This window comes from Lupinus angustifolius, chromosome LG15 (genome assembly GCF_001865875.1).
Source record: "Lupinus angustifolius cultivar Tanjil chromosome LG15, LupAngTanjil_v1.0, whole genome shotgun sequence".
Lineage (NCBI taxonomy): Eukaryota > Viridiplantae > Streptophyta > Magnoliopsida > Fabales > Fabaceae > Lupinus > Lupinus angustifolius.
Genome location: NC_032023.1, coordinates 12856962 through 12878274, shown reverse-complemented (window position 1 = coordinate 12878274; position 21313 = coordinate 12856962). Strand labels below are relative to the sequence as shown.

The 21313-nt window shown below is 30.3% G+C and overlaps 1 protein-coding gene across 1 annotated transcript; it reads right to left on the bottom strand.

Moving 5' to 3' along the window:
- Positions 13313–15272, bottom strand: LOC109327841 (two-component response regulator ARR17). Its single transcript, XM_019561012.1, has 5 exons — positions 14916–15272; positions 14500–14576; positions 13879–13956; positions 13731–13801; positions 13313–13639 (listed from the first exon to the last, which is right to left on the bottom strand). The coding sequence occupies exons 1-5, from the start codon at positions 15049–15051 to the stop codon at positions 13537–13539; spliced, it is 465 nt and encodes a 154-aa protein (XP_019416557.1). The 5' UTR covers positions 15052–15272; the 3' UTR covers positions 13313–13536.

Here is a 21313-nt window from a genome sequence, read left to right as displayed (position 1 = left end):
AAATCATTAAATTATATATCTTAGTGTACCAAATTATTAAATATGGGTTCCACTATATTAACTTAGTTTCTTCCCTCTTTCTCTCTCCCTCTTGCATTTCTTTTTATCTCTCCTAATCTTATATTTATGATTTGGTATAATGAGACCATAATTTAATGATTTATTAGATTATAACGGGGTGTTTTCAAATATAAGTGTTAAAGTTATCTTAAATCAAGTTTGAATGCTTTAATTGTCATTTTGGGTAGGACAACTTCTTTCCGTCTTATCTGACTTGAATATTAACTATCTCTTATATAATTGATTTGATAAAATTGATTTTATTTAAAATTGAGTTTTAAGTAGAGTGATAATATTCAGATATTTTAAGTAGAGTGTGTGAGACTAAGATTGCAACTAAGAGGGGATGAATTAGTTGACTTAAAAGTATAACCATTTTTTCTGTAAAATCAAGAGTTAAGTACATCGGAAAAATTATGCAGAAAACAATTAAAAATCAAGAGATAAAGGAGAAGAGAGTACAACAAGATTTTATATTGGTTCACCTTCTTGTCCACCGAAGACTATGTCTAGTATTCTGACAGCACAAGAGATTTCTTCACTAAATATTATGAGTTGTACCTTATACACTCACTAATACTTATGTCACTCTTGAAAAACACTCTCTTCAAGTGACTTTATCCCATTCTTTTATTACACCCTCATGAAAGAAATAATTCTATAATGTCAATGGAGAATTTACAACAATGACAGGATTGCCTTTACAAGTTTGGAATGTAATATCACTTGCAATCCGATAACTCTATATATACTAAGTAATAATGCTCTTATAAATTTGTAAAACTTTAAAACACTTTAATTCAAGCAACTCAGAAAATTTACTTTCCCAAATAAGATAAGTTTTCTCACAAGTAAATAACAAGTCATGAAAGAAGCCATATGTATGAGAGAGAGGAAAATAATTTAGGTATTTTCCAAGTAAGATTTTTTTTAGTATCACATGTCAAAATGGGATGAGATCACATGTCACCATTCATGTCTCACTTAGTGTATCAAGTCAGTCACAAAACTTCATTTATTTAAAAAGAAAAATTATAAAAACAGAAATTAATATTTTAATAATATTTTGTGAAGTTTGATTGGCTTGAGACAAGGGGACAAAAAATTATAGGACAGGTGATCATTGTTCGTCAAAATGATGACTCAATACTAGAATCTCCAAATAGTATCCCATGGCCAGTAATTTGATCTTCATGATATGAGTTAACTTTGTTAAATTTATCAACCCAACATTTTTGGAAAATAAAATTAAAATGGAGTGTTATTTTTTATTTGTTGACAAACTCTGATTTATTCGGAAAAAAGGATATGAAGATTAAATGATAGATGATTTTTGTTCAAACAGGGATATGATGTCTCAGATCCTATCACATATATTGTATGTCTCATGTTAATGATAATAAAACAAAATCAACAATAATAATAAAAATTTAATTTTTTAATTAAGATATTATACTTGATGTTGGACATCATATAATCTAATGATCAAAATTAGATTTTGTAGAGGTAATTAAGCTATAATAATCAAATTTAAACTAATTAAAAGTTTATCTAAATTCAACTTCATATGTATAAAATAATGTAGCCTAGATACATAGCAGAATGCAGAGAGTTTGAGGATTATCGACGGTTGTGACTTTTTTTTAAAGATTGATTGATGTGGTCTGGATTTTGGTTTCATCTCTTGGATCTAGACTGATCCAGATTGGACCGAAATAATATGTAAAATTTAAGTGTGTAATAATTTTAAGTGTCTTCCAAATTTATTCTGAAGTCTCAACTCCAAAATTGTATCTATATTTTATATGTTATATTCTATAACACATACTTATATTCTGATTAGGTGTTTTATTATCAATTTTATTATCGTGAAAGTATTATTATTATTAATCATCGTGGAACACTATAACTGTTAAAATTATGTTGCAAGTACTCATATTATTGTTATTGATATCTTGTTGTATTGTTGTATTGTTGTATTGTTATTATTGATATCTTGTTGTTGATGTTACTATTTTTTACTTTTATTATTATTGTCTTACTATTTATTACTATTTTATGATGTTGTTTACTTATACTATAATTGCACATATTTTAATGTTATTGAACACTATTTTTATTGTTGTTTTATGTTTAATATTTAGTCATTTTTATGAGTTTTGAATGTAAGTGCAATTTCAATATTTTATAAAATAAAAAAAATCGATCCGAATCGAACCGGAACCGCATATTATATTTGGATCGGATTGGATCGGACATTTTAATATAAACAGACCAGACCGGTCCAGACCGGTCCAGACCGCATGTTAATTACGTGTTTGGATCGAATCATTTTTGCCTAAAAACCGATCCAAGTGAACTGTGAACATCCCTAATTAGATGTTCCTATTCCATCTATGTCCAATTAAAAAATACCAGTTAATTAAAACAACAATGATAAAAATAGAAACTAAATTTTTTATATTACTTAAAGAACTTTAATTGGATAGAGATAGAGATATAGAGAAAATATTTTCTTTGGAAGAGGAATCTTTGTTCTATAGTGGAAGGATGTCTATGCATATACGGAGCTATACCCCATATGATTAGATTCATTGAGCATGATTGTTGTTTAAGTGTACCACTTAAGTATGTTTAATTTTCATGTTTTAGGGCCAGTTTTTCTGTAGAGTCTGGCCCATCTCCATTACAGAAGAGACCAATACATGATTTAGATCATTACACATGGCAAAAGTAAATTTTCGATAGTTTAGATTTTAATTTATTTTTGAATTAAATAACTTCAAAAAATATATCCCTTCACATCCCAGTACTAGAGAGTCCAGTACTGGAGAGGAATCCTATTCTTTTCTGTAATATCGGAAAACAGTAAATGCATTAATTACATAGAAAACTTGATCATTAAGAATTCGAAGTGTAGGCTTATCAATCTAAGCCTTAAAATACAAATCAACCCCTCTATGTATTTTTTTTTGTACCAAAAAAATACAATAAACACTATGAAACAAGAAAGTTCCAAAATTAACACTTTATCAAAATATCAAATTTACACCGGTAAGAAATTTAATGAAGATATCATACTAAATATTGCCATGTTTATGATGCAGCCAAAATGTTCATATTGACCGAGGATGCTGCACAGAATGGTGCATCAGGAATGATGGTCCTGACCGAGGTTGATGCATCAGGAGTATTGACCCTAACCGAGGATGCTACATCAAGCTTGGCGCATCAGCAAGGTGACTTGGCGCACCAAGGTGCATCAGGCTTGGCTGCATCATAAACATGGCAATATCAAAGGCATAGAAATTAGTTTACATTGAAAGGAACATGTAAGTCTATAGATAGAAATTAAGTTGTATTTTGAAGCAGGACATGTAATGAAAATGGCATACTAAATATTGCCATGTTTATGATGCAGCCAAAATGTTCATATTAGTCGAGGATGTTGCACCAGAATGGTGCATCAGGAATGTTGGTCCTGGTCGAGGTTGATGCATCAGGAATATTGGCCATAACCGAGGATGTTGCATCAGCAAGGTAAGAAATGTAATGAAGATATCATAATAAATATTGACATGTTTATGATGAAGCCAAAATGTTCAAATTGACTAAGGATGCTGCACCAGAATGGTGCATCAGGAATGTTGGTCCTGACCGAGGTTGATGCATCAGGAATATTGGCCATAACCGAGGATGCTGCATCAAGCTTGACGCATCAGCAAGGTGACTTGGCGCACCAAGGTGCATCAGGCTTGGCTGCATCATAAACATGCAATATCAAAGGCGTAGAAATTTGTTTACATTGAAAGGAACATGCAAGTCTATAGATAGAAATTAAGTTGTATTTGAAGCAGCACATGTAAAGCACATTATGTAAAGAAAGGGTATCAGATAGTGTAACACTTCCTGAATATTTAGCGATTATTGTGAGATTATTGGGTAGTCTAACAATTATTGGTTTAATTGCTTAAGAGAGAGTATAGTTGGATAATATGTTGGTTACATGATCAGTTGCCCCTCTGCCGAGTAACCAAGAATTGTTATCAAAGGATATACCTGATATAGGATTGTTCTATCCCTCTTCCTCTCCATTGCAAATTAAGGGTTATAGTGATTCTGATTGGGCTACATGCCCTAATACTAGAAAATCCATTTCTGGATATTGTATGTTTCTTGGAGACTCATTGGTTTCTTGGAAATCAAAGAAACGGAACACTGTTTCAAGGTCTTCTTCTGAGGCTGAGTATCGTGCTTTGGTTGTTGCATCTTGTGAGGTGCAATGGCTCACCTATCTTATGAATGATCTTGCCATTTCTTTTAAGAAACCTGCTATTCTTTTCTGTGACAATAACTCTGCAAGATTTATTACTGCTAACTTTGTTTTTCAGGAAAGAACCAAACACATTGAAACAGATTGTCATGTGATTCGTGAAAGGCTTCAAAATAACTTGTTTCAATTATTACCTATCACCACAACTACTCGAGCAGTTGATATACTTACAAAGGCATTAGAACTTGCCTTGTTTCATACTATGCTTCCCAAGCTAGGAGTTGTTAACATATACTCTCCAGATTGAGGGGGGTAATGAAAATGTCATACTAAATATTGCCATGTTTATGATGCAGCCAAAATGTTCATATTGACTGAGGATGCTGCACCAGAATGGTGCCTCAAGAATGTTGGTCCTGACCGAGGTTGATGCATCAGGAATATTGGCCCTAACCGGGGATGTTGCATCAGGCTTGGCGCATCAACAAGGTGACTTAGCGCACCAAGGTGGATCAGGAATGGTGCATCAGTTGGGCCAGAGATTGGCGCACCAAGATGCATCAGTTGTTAGATATCAGTGGCCTAAATACACCTAGAAGGGGGGGTTGAATAGGTGTAACGGTTATCAATTATCGCTTCTCGCACCAAAACCCAGTTTTAGAAAACAGCACAGTTAATCGATTAACTAGTGGGCTTAATCGATTAACACACAATAGAAACAGATTGATCAGAGCAGCTAGTTGCACAATTATTTAATAACAAATAAGCAGAGATACATCAGATATCTTTATGCAATATTAACAAGGATATAGCAAGGTATAAGCATGCAAAATATCAGCTTCAAACTCGAATTAAAACAGTAAGAATTATAAAGGAGATTAAGAGAGAACAACTTGCACAAATGGATTTTTATCCTGGTTCGTTTGTGGTCTACTGCAAACTACATACAGGTCTCCCCTTATGATCATGGTCTCCCATTCTGATCTTGGGAGATTTTCTTCTTCACTATATTGAACAATTAGTATAATCACATACACCAACTCAATTTACAAGACTCAAGATGCTTCTTTGTTGAATTCCTAGAATATCTAATCCTTGGATTGACTATCCCTATCGTCTGAGAAAACCTTTCTCGCGATCCAGCCCCAGCCAAGATCCTCGTTCTCAATTCAAGACCTCCTAGTCTTGGTGAAGAATCACTCTATCTCAATGGTGGTAAGACACAAAGAGACTAACCTAGAGTACAAAACAAAATACAAAAAACAAAGTTGTACCAAGCACAAAAATGCTCAAATTATAACTATGACAAAACTTCAAGGATTAACTCACTCTCAAGAAACACAAACCATCATGCATATGTGAGTTAATACAAAACAGTAAACACAAAATATTTCTCTTAAAATCTCTAGAAAGAATGCATGAACATGCAAGAAAGAATGGATGAGATTAAACATATGAAAATAGCATGTAATACACCATGAACAACTTCAACAAAGCATGTTAATCTCTCTTCCTCACACATTTATTTCTTTCTGCCAATTACAAAGTAAATCACGAAAATATGTTCTCTAATCAAATCTAAACAATAGTATGCAATGCTATGTGTTTCTACAATTTGCCTAAACTTATACAAAACAGATTTGACCCTTCAAACTGTTGCATTCAGTTAAGCAGTTAAAATAGTAAACAGTTATAACATAAAACAGACACGTTAATCGATTAAGTTACCACGTTAATCGATTAACCAGTATAACGTGATTAAAAAGAAAAAAGTTGTAACAAAAAAGCAGATATAACACAAAATAGTTGAGTTAATCGATTAAGTCACCACGTTAATCGATTAACCAACATATTAAAAACGTGATTAAAAAAGGCAAACTTACTCATATGTTATGCTTAACTCCTATACATGTTTTAACAATTATACATAAACATACAATAAACTAGATGATATGTCTCATGAATATGATATGACAATTATAGTAGCTTGTGAGACTTGCATCTAGGTTTACCTCACCTATACTCACTCACTAAGGCACACATCCCAGACTACTTAGAATTATGACTCTATTGATATAACCTAGTTTAGATATGACCAATGAGATTTAAGCATGTTGATTGTTGAACCATCTTCAAGCTTTAATAAAACATTGTCTTCATCAAAATATAGGCAAGACATTGCTAGTGCAATTCTTAACACTTTGCACTTTCATCAGTCATGCCGCATGGCGCATCAGACATGGCGCATGGCGCATCAGCAAAATCAGATTGGCACACCAAGGACTTCTCTTCTCCTTGGGCAGGAATGGTGCATCAGCTGACCGAGGTTGATGCATTAAGAATATTGGCCCTGACCGAGGATGTTGCATCAGGCTTGGCACATTAGCAAGGTGACTTGGCGCATCGAGGTGGATCCGGAATGGTGCATCAGCTAGGTCAGAGATTAGCGCACCAAGATGCATCAATCATGTCGCATGGCGCATGGGCAACCATATATTTTCTTCTAGAAGAATGGATTGTAGTAGAACATTTTATTTTGACATGTGCTTATTAACAAATATGTTATTTTAGTTAAATTAGTTTTAGATTCCTTTTGGCATTTTATTCGGTTGCTTCTGTTACAAGCAACGTGCCAACACTTGTATAACTTCATCTTTTCTCTCATAAATAAAATAACTAAATATTTTCATACTTCTCCAATCTTATATGCATTACTTTTCCAATAAAATTAAACTAATTTTGTAAGCCATTCCCATTGGGGAAATAATTCTTAAGGACCATAAACTAATGAACCCTTGCCATTCCACCCTAAGTCAATTTTACTTTCTTTGGCAATACGTAAGTTGATTTTTTCATCCACCTAAACTCAGAAACTTGTTCTATTTTACGCTTGCGCATAAAATAAAAATGATGAGAATATGAGATAAAACCATTCTCTTTGGCGAAACCAAGCTCTCAGTATATGCAGCATCCTCCTTAAAGAAACTTACCTTGTTCACATGAGAAAACATGGTATACTCATCTAACGCAGCATCATAAGCAAACAACCCCTTCCCTGTAACACTTATCACCAAAGATCCATTCTTGTTAAAACAAAGAGGTGCATAATCCAATGGTTCCAAAGAATCCAGACCTAGAATCTTGGAAACTGTTATCAACTTCTCCCAATTACAATCATCCCTTGTTGCCCCATATATCAAAATATTTTCAAAAAGATGAATCCGTAACTAAATCATGAAGATATTATTATAAGAAAAAAATGTATGCAATGATAGTGTATGACTTTTATACATTGTCATTGCATTATTCACTATTGATATTTAATCATTGTTGACTTTTCAACAAAATTAATTCAAATGAATGGTAGATGATAAAGTATTTATGTATAAATCTTTATACTCTTAATGCATAGATTTTACCCTCTACGAAAAATGTGACTAATTAATAACGCCATTGTCACCTGAGGATAAGCTAAGTTTTCCACAAGTCCAACACAAAAGGCTGGTAATTATTGATTTTCTTAATAATCACAAGCCTTTGGCCTTTGGTGGTTCAGGGTTGGGTCTTGTAAAAGAGTTAAAAAATAACAATGGTAATAATATAGATTATAGTGTAAAGTGGAAAGACGGAGAGAATAAAGTGTTCTACTTCAACAAGTTGTTTGTATGTGGTGCTACCAATGGACAAAAGATAGTAGTTTTTTGTTTTTAGTCCAAAAAATATGTTTTGCTTTAGCTTATACATTTTTTACCATTCCAAGATGATAAATGTTTTTTCAAAAAGATTCAATGACCAACTTTCAACATCTCTCAGACTATGGATTTTCTCCAATTGGTAATTCCAAATACTTGAAAGGAAAAGAGCCTTGAATACATTTAAGGCTTATAAAAGCAACATCAGTAACAAGAGAAGAAATGTTAATCCCAAAACATTTGCTTTTACAAAAACTCACCTGCAACTCAACACAATCTCAATGTCCTCAAAAATGCTTCCAAAGACTGCAACAGAGAAATGTTAAGGGGAGAACAGACTAGTTGAGACAAAAACCTTCATTAAGCCACTAAGTCCTTCTGCAACTAACATGACAAAAAGGAGCAAGTAGGTTTCTCTGGTTTAAGCCACTCCTTATATTGATCTCATATGTTGGACTACCACTTACTAACACAAACAGAAAGCTAGAGGAAACACTAGCCTTTCCATAAAAGGACCAACTAACTGAGTAATAAACCCTTTCAAATACTTACATTATAAAGCTAAGGTTTATTGAATTTATTAGTGTCATCAACAACTTTATTCAGAATCAGGATCTCATCCAACCACTGCCTACATTATGACCAGATTTGTTATTCAATGGCTCTTAAAATAGTAATTCAACAATGCTCGCAAGTGTTGTTTTCTCGGAATAGCTTTGTCCTGTCTGCAATTTTAATTTTATGCTTTAGTTGTTTAGAATTGAACAAGTTTGTAAGTTTGGTTGGACGAAGAAATTAATTTACTCCTTAGGAACTTCCTTTTTGGGTGTAACGGTTCATGAGTTTATGGTGGTTTAATTTTTTTTTTCCGTAATGGGAAGAAATTAACTCACTCATCCTACACCTTGTTGAAGAGGAGTTTACGATTAAATTGTGTCGTTGCCTACCCAGGATGGTTAGAAATCATGTGCTTCAGCATCTTAGCACAATAAATTTGATAGTTTGAGAAACTGTTAATTTAGAATTTTCTAGCTTGATAGTGTTTATTGTATGCTGTGTTTTAATGTTTGGTTTGGAACCTGCACTTTGTATACTTAAGGATCGAGCTTTTGTCTAATTGTTACTGTTGAATCCTTTAAACAGTTTACAGTTTACCCTGTTTTACAGAAAATTAGCCCCAACAAATGGAAACACATCCGAGTGGTACACCTAAACCACAACTATGCTCAATGAATATGGCCAGTTGCGGTAATGCTACTCCTAGTCCTAGATACCCTTCTACTATTTTGTTTGATTTAACTATTGAGTTCAATGAATATGGTATGTTTGCATGCTATGGATGTCTTATAAAGAACTCCTGCAATATCACATTATATTACATTTGCAATTACACCTAAATATTTATGTTCAGTTCTTTTACATACATCACGCAGGACAAAGAAGAAAGCAGGAAATGCATGTAATCATTTTTTCAGGAGGGAAATGCTAAATCTTTTTAGTTTGAATATTACGGTTTGACTAGATAAAAAAATAAACTTTTTTCTTCATTTCAACTTAAATTATGGTTTGAGACATAGAATCATGTTTAGATATTAGACCTAACCATATTCTTACAAACTATGCTATTTTGTAAATGAAACTCAAATTGCTTACCTCAAACTATTACTTGGGTACCAACCGGTATTGGTTCAAGTGGTACATGTTTGATTCCGCTTAAGTAAGGTTTCGGGTTCGACTCTTGTGGATGGAAAAAATATCTACTGGGAGAGTTAGCTAGCCTCACATACCTGTGGATGTTTCCGACTCGAACATGATTGTCTCCAATACAAGTATACATGTGAAACAAAAAAACTGTTACTTGGGATACACCTGTTATACAAACATGTTACATTGGATTAAATATGAATGCCTATTTTGTAAAGTGATTTTTAAATGACTTGATGATAATAGCCAATGAACTTTGATTTTTAAATGGCTTTGATGTTATTTTTTTAGACTACAAAGTATTATTCACATGATAATAGCCAATGAACCCTGCTGCTATTTGAAAAGGAAAGCCAGAACAAAAATGACTGGTTTTCTAACAATAGAATTGAGGCTACCTATGAACTAGTGTACACCTACCTAACATTGCACCTGGATCCGGTCAACCTCCCTCTCCACATCAATTCAATTTTGCCAGCTTGAAAAGAATATTTTATAAGCAGGTTTTAAATATGGACTAGTGACTATTATGGATACTGATTTGTCAAAGTTTTCAGAGTTGATGAAATTGTATTACGACCTAATGGCCATACAACCGTAAATAACTTGCAATTATTTGAAGCTTCAAATTTTCGAAGTTTCTGAAATTGATATAATTATTCAAAATCTTTATTGCATGCATTCTTCCCCACCAAACCATGTCAGTGTCTCTTATGTCACATTGTGAGCTCCACATGGATACAATACATAAAAGGCAAACTATATTTTTTTTAGAAAATAAATATATTATAATGTCAGATAACTTATCTCCTCCGGGGAGTATTTTATGGCGAGGATGAAGAGCTTAAGGAATAGACTGCAGGAAGGTTGTGAGTTTGAGTCTTACCAACAAAAAAAATGAAGTTATAAGATAGTTTGATGGTTTAGAGTGGAGGATGTGAGTGAATGGTATGAAAAATGATAAAATATGACATATGTCATGATAAAAAATATTTTGTTTAATATTAGAAATATTTGTATAAAAATGATAAAATATGACATATGTCATGATTTTATAAATTGAATGATAAAAATATTCTCAATTTTTTATTAAGCTAAGGAAACTAAAAAAGAAAATTGAAGTGATTATGTTAACTCAACCCAAAAATAGTTTGTCATAGTGCAAGTGGCTACTCCCTGGTAAATTCTAGTTATGAGTATGGGGTTCCAATTTTAGAGTTATTAATTTGAAGCTTTACCTAATCATCATCACCGAAACTTATTGATTAGTCTCATGAATACAGTGTACACTTTCAAATGAATCCATATTCTCTGCAATACGAAGGGTCCAATATTTTTTTTTGGGAACCAGCAAGGAAAAAAAATACCATGGGTCCAGTATTAGATATATAAATACCAACGTTGTGAAAACCCCAGTAGGGATATCAAACCAGAAAAAATATCGTTTAAATGGTTAAACTGTCTATTCGGACTGGATGATTTCATATATAATTTATCATTTTTATCTATAAATATATTGTTATATATAAATACAAAATTTTATATAATTATATTGAAATAACATCGTTTCTGTCTTTTTTGTACTGGAGTAAAACACAACATTAGAGTAGTGTTATATTTTATAAAAAATTTAAGTGAACTGTTTCGTTCATTTTTCAAGTTATTGTGGTTCAACAGGTTTAATATGGTTGGACCGGTATTTCTCCGGTTCAAAGCAATTCAACACCTCACTCAGTTAAGACTATAAACTAGAGTCATTTTTAAGTTTGATCAGTGGTCAAACCTCCTATTATCACAACACCCATAAATACTAATATAGGAGATATATTTATTTTTAAATTAAATAATTATAAATTTTATCTCACATTCCTTCCTTTGAAAGACTCTCTACACTTTAATTTCATTCAATTGTCATAATTATATCATCAAAAGTCATAACATTGTCAGGCCATAATACGAGGCTCATGGACTGGCTCATAAGTCACAACTGTTTTTGACTTCTTGAGGGGTAGGAACCATAATTTGAAATGATGTTTGCTTCCATGAGAAAGCCAAAGTTTTAATTAAAATAATGGAAATACACAAAGAAATAACCGTTAACCGGTTAATAAGTCAGATAACAAATAAGTTAAATGATATACCCCTCCCTAAAAAGATGTTAAACTTTACAAATGTCCACAGAAATGAGATAACATATTTTTAATGATAAGTTTAAAGAACCAACCAATCATCAACCTATTAATTTAATATTATTTTTTTATTGATTATCTAATCACATGCCATAATATCCAATTTTGAAAGCACCTTTATTTATTATTATAACTTTTATTTGATCAATGTTTTTAAAACCAATCAATCTCTCCACTGGAAAGATGAAATTAATAATTAAAACCAACAATAATATACATCTATATTCTAACAATAATATTTAATAATGTACATTGACACACTTATAAAAAATTGATGAAAAAAGTAAAAGCACGAAAAAAGAAACAAACAAACAATGGAATGAAACAACAAACGTAAACGCGCAGCTATAGAGTAGTTAGGCGCCACTACAGCTCTCAACTAAGGCCACATAAACCTCACTTAAAAGAAGCCTCTCAAAACGAATATTCTTTTCTCAAATATTAATTCTTTATAATATACAATAATATAACTCTTTTCCTAATATGCATTGCTTAAGTTGTTGTTTCCTTCATTCTAGTGCATATATATCGTGCCTAGCTTAATCTATCATCAAAAGTTCAAGGTAAAGAGAGAAGAAAATAAAAGTGGGTCATTTTCATATATTAGTTATCTCATATTCATGTTAATTCAAAGTTGTTGTTTATAGTTATAATATTACTGTTTTATGTTGATCAGGGGTTGTTAGAGATTATTGTTGTTATGGATCAACACAATCAGGAACAACAAAACAATAGAAGTGAGATGAAGAGGAAGAGTAATGGGAACAAGAGAAACAAGTCAATGAAATTTTGTTGCTACCCTTGTCATGTTGCATCATGCATGTTCAAAGGTATTGGTAGGTGCATGTTTGTGACTTGCTACCCTATTGTGCAGTGCTTTGGTTTGGATGAACATAGACATCACCACCATGACAAGCACTTTGATTGGTGAAGAACATGGATGAGTAATCTCACTTCAGATTCTTAGTTTTAGGGAGGGTGAGAAGGATGAAATAATGTATAGATGGTTCTCACTTTGATTTTTATCTTTAGGATTGTTGTAAATAGTTTCACAATTTTCTTTTCTTGATACATGAATAGACAATTAGGAATTTTGTAAGTATTGATAAATGTATTGTTGCTCTCATTTCAACAATTCAAACATTTCTTTTGGATTTGGAAAGTTTTAAAGCATTGTTATTCATGAATAATTGAGGTAAAAGCAAGGCAAATACTTGCTTCATTTTCACTTGCAGCAAACTGCTTTTGACCCTTAGACCTTAAATGGCCTAATCCATCTTTCTAAGTTATAACACAATTTAGGAGCAAGAAATTTGGGTGTTCTGTATTTCATTTTTTCATTGTAACACATAAAACTAAGTTCCCCAAACACCAGGTAGGTCAACATTTTTTGAAGGAAGCAAGAATTATATTCATGGGAAATAATAAAATGATATACATAGGTCAGGAAAAAGAAGGGAAAATGGACACCTAAACTACTACAATTAGTAGGATACATTTTTGTTAAGATCAAGGGGCAACATTTTAGCAATAGTGGGGCATGGATTGTTGCCTGTAATACCAATAACTAATCCATACATCTTTCAATGTTGCACTTTTTTTTGCTTCTCTTAAAAAGCTAAATTTCACAATCCCTATTCATAAGTTGACATGTTAGTTTTTTCACATCAGATTGTTTTAGAGGCTTCAACATGAACATTTGAGCCCCTTCTTCCATACACCTGTTTCCAACAAACAATGAATTATTAGAATTAACAAAAGAAAATGGATTAACAATGTTCAAAATGTAACAAAGTTAATTATGGAAATTACTTGTTAATCCTTGTTGGAATGTTCTCAGATGACATTATAACCACTGGAATCTCCTTCATCTCAGATGATTCCTGTATACAACAGAATGAAATTTGGTGTGATTAATTATTGTTATTTCAATGAATAACTACAAACTAAGGCAAAATACCTTAATTTTCTTAAGTAGCTCATAGCCTGTCATTCCTGGCATGCAATAGTCTGTGATAATCAAATTCACTTTGGATCTCTAAAAAGTAGAAATTAGTATAACTGGTTAGAACATAGCACCTTGGTAAAATATATGTAAAACTACTTCACTTTTTTTTAATGCAGAACTTTGGTTTATATGAAAAGAGAAGAATTAGAATGAGTCTGAATTAGTTTAATTTTATTTGATAGTTAATAATTAAATCTTCTAAGTCTAAGATTTTTAAGAAAGTGATTGTTTTTTTTGTTGTTGAAAAAAGTACCAAGTTGATCTTAATAAAAAGAGAAAATCAGTTTGTGTCTGAACTATTTTGCATTTATTAATAAATAAAATATTATCTTTTTTTATTTAAGAATAAACTTTTTCTTTCCAAAAAACCAAAGATGCAGTTACCCCATTCATGTCATTATAAATTTATAATGTTCACCACTAATGGAGCTTTGATTAAATATGAAAAGAGAAGAATCAGAATGTGTCTCAACTAGCTTATTCTGTATTTAGAAATTAGAATCCTATGATCATCCTATAATAAAAAAAGTATTTTTCTTCAAAACATTAATCCAAACAAAAAATGCACTTTACCCCATTCAAGGGGTTCTGTTCCCCACTTGTCAAGCCCAAGAACTCCAATGCCCTAGGCCCATTTTCTGCAGTTGTAACTGAAACCAATAGCATTAGCCCCCAATCAGATACCACTTAAATAAACCACAACCCATTACCCAACAAAAAAGCCGATACAAACTTTTTTCCAAAACATAAAAATTGAAAGGCATCAAAACAAGTCAACACTCATCAAGGTATAATTAAGCATTTCAATTTTAACAATATGGATAATAAAAATTATAATATTTATATTTTATCAGCATAAAAATTTATATACAATCATTATATCATTTATCATTTAAAACCTAGCAGTGCATATATTTTTTTTTTTCATCTTTAAAACCCAAAAAAAGCATGAAAGAAAGAAAAAGTGCTTTTAAGCTAGCTTGTTATACCTTTGCAAGAAGAGTTCCTAAGCAGCTTTTCAACAAGTTTACGATCAATAAGGTTGTCATCAACTGCCAAAACATGAGGAACATCACCACTTTCCATGACCCAATTAGAAGATGACCAAGTAGAAGAAGAAGCCATGGGTTGATCTTAATAAACACAAGAATTAATAACACTACCTCCTTTTCCTCTTTCTTATGTTAGTAAATGAGGAAGGAAGCTATGTTTTTTACATGCACAATGCAATAATAAACGCAGTTGCAATAAATAAAAGAGGGTATATAAATGAAGAGAGAATAGAAGAAAAAAACATAAAGGAAACAAAACTTGAAAGTCACAAGAGGTGTATGACTATGAACGTAACAATGTCCTATATATACACACAAAGTGTAAATGCAAATGAATTTTAGAAAAAAACAGTGAGAGAGAGAAGAATCAATATCAGAGAGATATACTAATATCAAGTCACAGATATTTCATGATCCTTTTGGGGTATCTATGGATTTGATTTCAGTCCCCACAATATGTATTCAAAAACCAAAATCTTGAACTGCCATCATCATCAATTCATATCTCTTACTCACTTACAAACATTTCATTTATTGATTCTTTCTTTTCTGTCTCTCTTGACGAGATTTCAGGATCACTGTCTGCACACTCTGCATTCATATATCTTTCATATGAAAAAGAGATAAATATTTAATTTTATTTGTATTTTTAATGACAAAAATATTATTTTATTATATATAAAAGAATAAATATGTCTTGTAATATTATTATTATTTCCTTTGTTTTTATGGTACTTACTTTTTTATTAATAGAGATGATCATTACTCATTTCATTCGTTAAGTTATAAGCTAAATAAAAACCTATAAAATAATCATGTTAAACACATTCACACAAGGAAAAAATCTTGTACCTTTCCTTGGTTAGAGAAGTTATTTTAAAAGGGACTTGTATTTTTAAGCACATTTTATGTCTTATAAACTTTTGGGTAATAAACCTTTTCACATTTTTAAGTTTATAAGCGAAACCTTTGGAATTAAATAATTTAGTTTAGGCTTGCATTTTTTGTCTCCTAATTGTTTTTGTAATTTTGATTATTCATCATTTTTGTCTCAGCTTTATTTCAATTAGTATGTTACTCCTGCGGTTAAAATTCTGGTAATGCTGTCAATTTCACTTACAAAACAATATTGTTTTACCTATAAAATAATATCATTTTACCTTCTATCCCAGCCAACCATTTCTCTTACCACCACTAAAACAACCTTATTTTGGTAGGTGAAACTTACAACATTACCAAAAGTTTTAATTTATAAAGCATAATGATCAAACAATTAAGTTAAGCGACTGAAATATTATAAAAAAAGACAAGAGAGATTAAGGAAGGAAAGTGTGTTTTTACATATTGTTTTTTTTATATTACCAATAATATCTTTTCAATCAAATTTGTCATATAAAGTCATTATGTGTTGGATTGATAAGGTTTTTAACCTACTTATAACACAGTCAATATGATTATTTGGAAAAAATATACCACTGGTTATAATTGATTAGGAATGATTTTTTATAAAGGTTTTTTACTTATAAGACATGATTTAAACCAATTGAAATAACTCATGGTTGATAAGTTAGAGGGTACTCTTTTACATCATTTTATACTTATCAAATGGCCAATTAATTTCAATTCAATTTGATAGTTTATATGCAATAAACTTTTAGCCCATGACTTTTTAGTCACAAAAACCATTATCCACTTCTAGGGATGGGGTAGGTAAGGTTTAATTTATGTTTGTGCTAGCTAGAGTACCCATCCTCATGCTCACATTTAATTACAAAGAACTAATATATGTCTTCTTATGTGAGTAACAACTTACTTAAATGATCATTCATACATCAACAAGGATCACATGTTCCAAAACAATTATACTTTCATGTCTCATCTAATTAAATTCCAATAAGTAATATAAAAATGTTAGTTTGTATTATTATAATTTATCTTTTTAATTAATTGTCATTTTTTTAATTAGATAGGACACTAAATGGAAACAACAAATAACACAGATAATCTCCACTCCACATCAACAGCCATAATTGTCATTTTTCACTATATGACTGATTTTATTTAGATTTTTTTATCATCCACGTTGACTTGTTTTATTTTTATTGGGCAGGTTAGAAGGTTGTTCTGTATATTTATCAAATTTATTTAGAATATGATTTTGATGATCGAGAGAATATCATGGATGAACCTATATGTGTTAGTAAAGAAACAGGATTTGGCGGAGTCTTAATTCCTTTAATTATCTTTCTAATATAAGTTGCATAAGTTATTTAGGGTTAGTTTAAAAGTTGAATTTTGGAGGAGAAGAAATGAAAAGTAATGATTTAGGAGCCATAAAATTTACTTGTGAGATAATTTTAAAGTTTTCCATTTTCTTTCATTTTCCTCCAAAATCTAACTTACAAACTAACCTTAAATTTTCTTTCATTGCTCTCAAACATTAGTGTCAAGAATTGGTAAACTTGCGTTGTAAAGTTGACGCAGGTTTAATTTTACCCAAAGTAAATTGTTTTTATTGGGATAAACTTCACCGTATCATTTATGCATTCACTATTTGTTTAAGAGAATAAAATATTTTTTGGTATAAAGAAATAAATTATTTCCTACAACTATTAAAATCATGACATTTGGTCTGTTAAATCATTTTCTGCTAAAATATTTCTAAAACTAAATAAAACAGTACATGTATCATAACTTTACTGGCTCGAGGAGATAAATTATCTTCTCATACAAGGAGATATTTTATTCACTTTATTTACTTACCAACACTAAGTGATGATCTGGTTGTGTAAAGTTTACTAGATCCTCATAATGACCAAAACGTCAAAGATTTAATTCCTAAGAATGACATTTGTTGCGAGATAATCACAAACTAAAAACAAATTAATTCCTTTCTTAAAAGTTGAGAATATATTCTTAATTTTAATTTAACCTTGCCAAAATAGAACACATAAAAAATCCGATCAAATTTTAATTTTTAATAAAATAAAACAATTTTAGAACATATAAACTGTTCCACGTTAAAATAAAGCATTTTTAGAACATATAAACTGTTCCACGTTAAAATAAAGCATTAGGTTATTTATAATTTTATACTTCGCTTACCAAAAATATGTATAGCATTATGCTAAAATCCTAAGACAATAGTGATGGACGATCATGGAACATGCGGATTCCTTTGATATTAAAACACGTTTTTTATAATGATAAAAAATTACCCAAAAGTCAACTCAAATCCATAAGTTGGATAAACAATCAAAATTGGAATCTTCATTGAAAGTAGGTGAAATGAAAAAAGACCAGGATGGAAGTAATTGACATGATTGCTATCACAATTGATACACCTTATAACAGATAATTAAATGACATGGACCATTATTGAGAATGATATATCATTTTATAATATAATAAAACTATTATATATTAGTAAATCAATTATATAGAAGAATATAACAATACTCTTTTTTTATAAGTACTAAATAAAAAACATCTATTTTTGGATGCTAGTGACGGTGCAACTTTGATGATTAGATTGCACTGGTCCGTACATTAGTAAATCAAAACTTTTTTGGGATAGTGATATGATTTTCTCACATTTTTTCTGTATAGATTTTGACCGACAACAAAGATCGTATCTCCAGCTGCTTCTGTCATCCCAAAAGTTTTTCAAATTTTTAATAAAGAGGATACTTATGAATAAGATTTGATAGAAAATGTTATATCTTCATATTAAATTTTTCTAGAGTAAATTATATTGATATGTCCTTAGTTATAGTGAAATTATACAAACTATCTATCAGTCTTCTATACCTACACAAACTCCCTCATTTTTATATCTTCATTAAGTTAAACAAAAAATGATATATTGTAGAGACAAGTCCATATAATATACGAGTCGATACCTCATTATTATTTTTGGTTCGTTACGATATAGTATAAGAGCGGTTTAAATAATATATTTTTAGAATTATTGATACATTTTGTAATAAAAAATAATAAAGATATATTAATTTGTATATTATTTGGATTTTTCCTCACAATATACCATGTTTTGTTTAACTTAATTGCATTTATCACATTTTTTGTTTAAAAGATTACACTTATTTCTCATGCAGGGGTGATCAGTGTAATGAAGTATAAGAACAATGAGAAGTTTGTGTATGTGTAGAAAAGTGAGAGATGATTTGTGTAATTTTACTAAAACTCAGGAATGTCAGTGTAATTAACTCATCTTTCTATTAATCATTGACATATGTCAAAATGTAATGTCTTATTTATTGATGATTGGTTTCCAAACAATATATATTGCATTTTGGTGGGTATGAGGATTGGGAGAAGAATATAATATTACTCAAAATGTTTCAGTTAGTTTTTGCATGAAAAATTATTAAGTACACTTAACATGTTGTTGGGCAAAATGTTATATGTTTGATAATATCAACAATGAGGATGTTGAATTAGCTTATGTAAATTATATTTCATATAGTATGTATATGGTAATTAATTTTTAATTTTTTATCACAGGACATACTCTTTAGTTTTGAATTCTCTTATTAAAATTTTAGTTCAGTCGTGAATCTATGGATATCAGGAATTCTATTTTGAGACAGAATATGTATGTCTATTTCTTGAGCTATGACTCTACCTATAATATATTCTTCGGTAATGAGATATGCTTATGATTACACTATAATTTGAAAAGAACATTCCCTAGTGCAACATTATTATATTGAAAATCTCAAAATTGCATCGAATATTATTTATTAATATAAAAGGGAAAATCAAATCAAGTATCTTAATCTATAAAGAAAATTTAAGGAGAGAAAAGCTACAAAGAAGAAAAGAAAAACAGTATTTTACTTTTTTTCTTAATTTTAGGAAATTACTAACGTTTATAAACGTAGCCAACATGAAATAGAAAATTTTCAAGTCTATATAGAGTTAGTGACAAAAAGGTTCCTCGTTAATCTTCTACCCCCAAGATTAGGGAGAAACCAAAAAATGGGGTGCCACCATTTTTTTTCTTTCATTCTATTTATTGCAATGTTATTAATATTGTATCAGACATCAAATTAGTTAGGGTACTGCTATAGTTCACTAATTAAAGTACATAACAATTAACTTTTATATATATATATATATAGTAAATTACACTGACACTCCCAGAGTTTTAGTAAAATTACACAAACCACCCCTCACTTTTCTAAACTTACACAAACCTCCCATAATTTTATACTTTCATTACATTGACCACCCCTGTATAATAAATAAGTGTAATTTTTTAAACAAAAAATGTGATAAATGCAATTAAGTTAAACAAAACATGATATATTGTGTAGACAAGTCTAAATAATATACAAATCAATATATCTTTATTATTTTTGGTTCGTTACACTACATTATAAGAGTGATTTAAACAATATTTCTTTATAATTATTGATCCATTTTGTAACAAAAAAATAATAAAGATACATTAATTTGTATATTATTTAGACTTGTCTACACAATATATCATGTTTTGCTTAACTTAATTGCTTTATCACATTTTTTGTTTAAAAGATTACGCTTATTTCTTATACAGGGGTGGTCAGTGTAATGAAAGTACAAAACTAGGGAGATTTGTCTAAGTTTAAAAAAAATGAGGGTGATTTGTGTAATTTCAATAAAACTCAGGGGGTGTTAGTGTAATTTACTCATATATATATATATATATATATATATATATTATACTAACATTAATGTTCAAAAATCAATAAAGAATATAATAACTACTTTTATTTATACAATTTGTTAAAAATATACATGGTAGACTATATTTTAGATATATAAAATATATAGTAATTTTGTGTATGATTTCATTAAATATGGAAAAATTATCTTACTCACCCTTTCATTCATCACTTTTTATCCCAACCAAATATTGTGTAAGTGTTCTTCCAACAACTAATCACCTAAATGTCAAGGTCTACAAATCTTCAAAGATTGTTGATGAAATAAAGCCATTAGTTTATTCCTTTTCTTACTCTACCACTGACAGAAATCTGTACGGACTATAAGGCATGAGAAATCCAATATTAGCGGATGATCGTGTCATCCAAGTAAAGAAAACTATGTAAGTGCTCATTATAACTTAACTAAGCAGTTGTACTTGTCTTTGCTACAATAAAATTATATAATTCATTATTATATTTGTTACAATAATCACCTTGTTAAAAAATAAAATAAAAACCGAGTTATGAGAATATTTAATTAGATAATTATTTTGTATTGACAACAAAAACAATAACATAAAATAATAAGAGTCTATAATATTTATATTCCTATAAAATAATCAG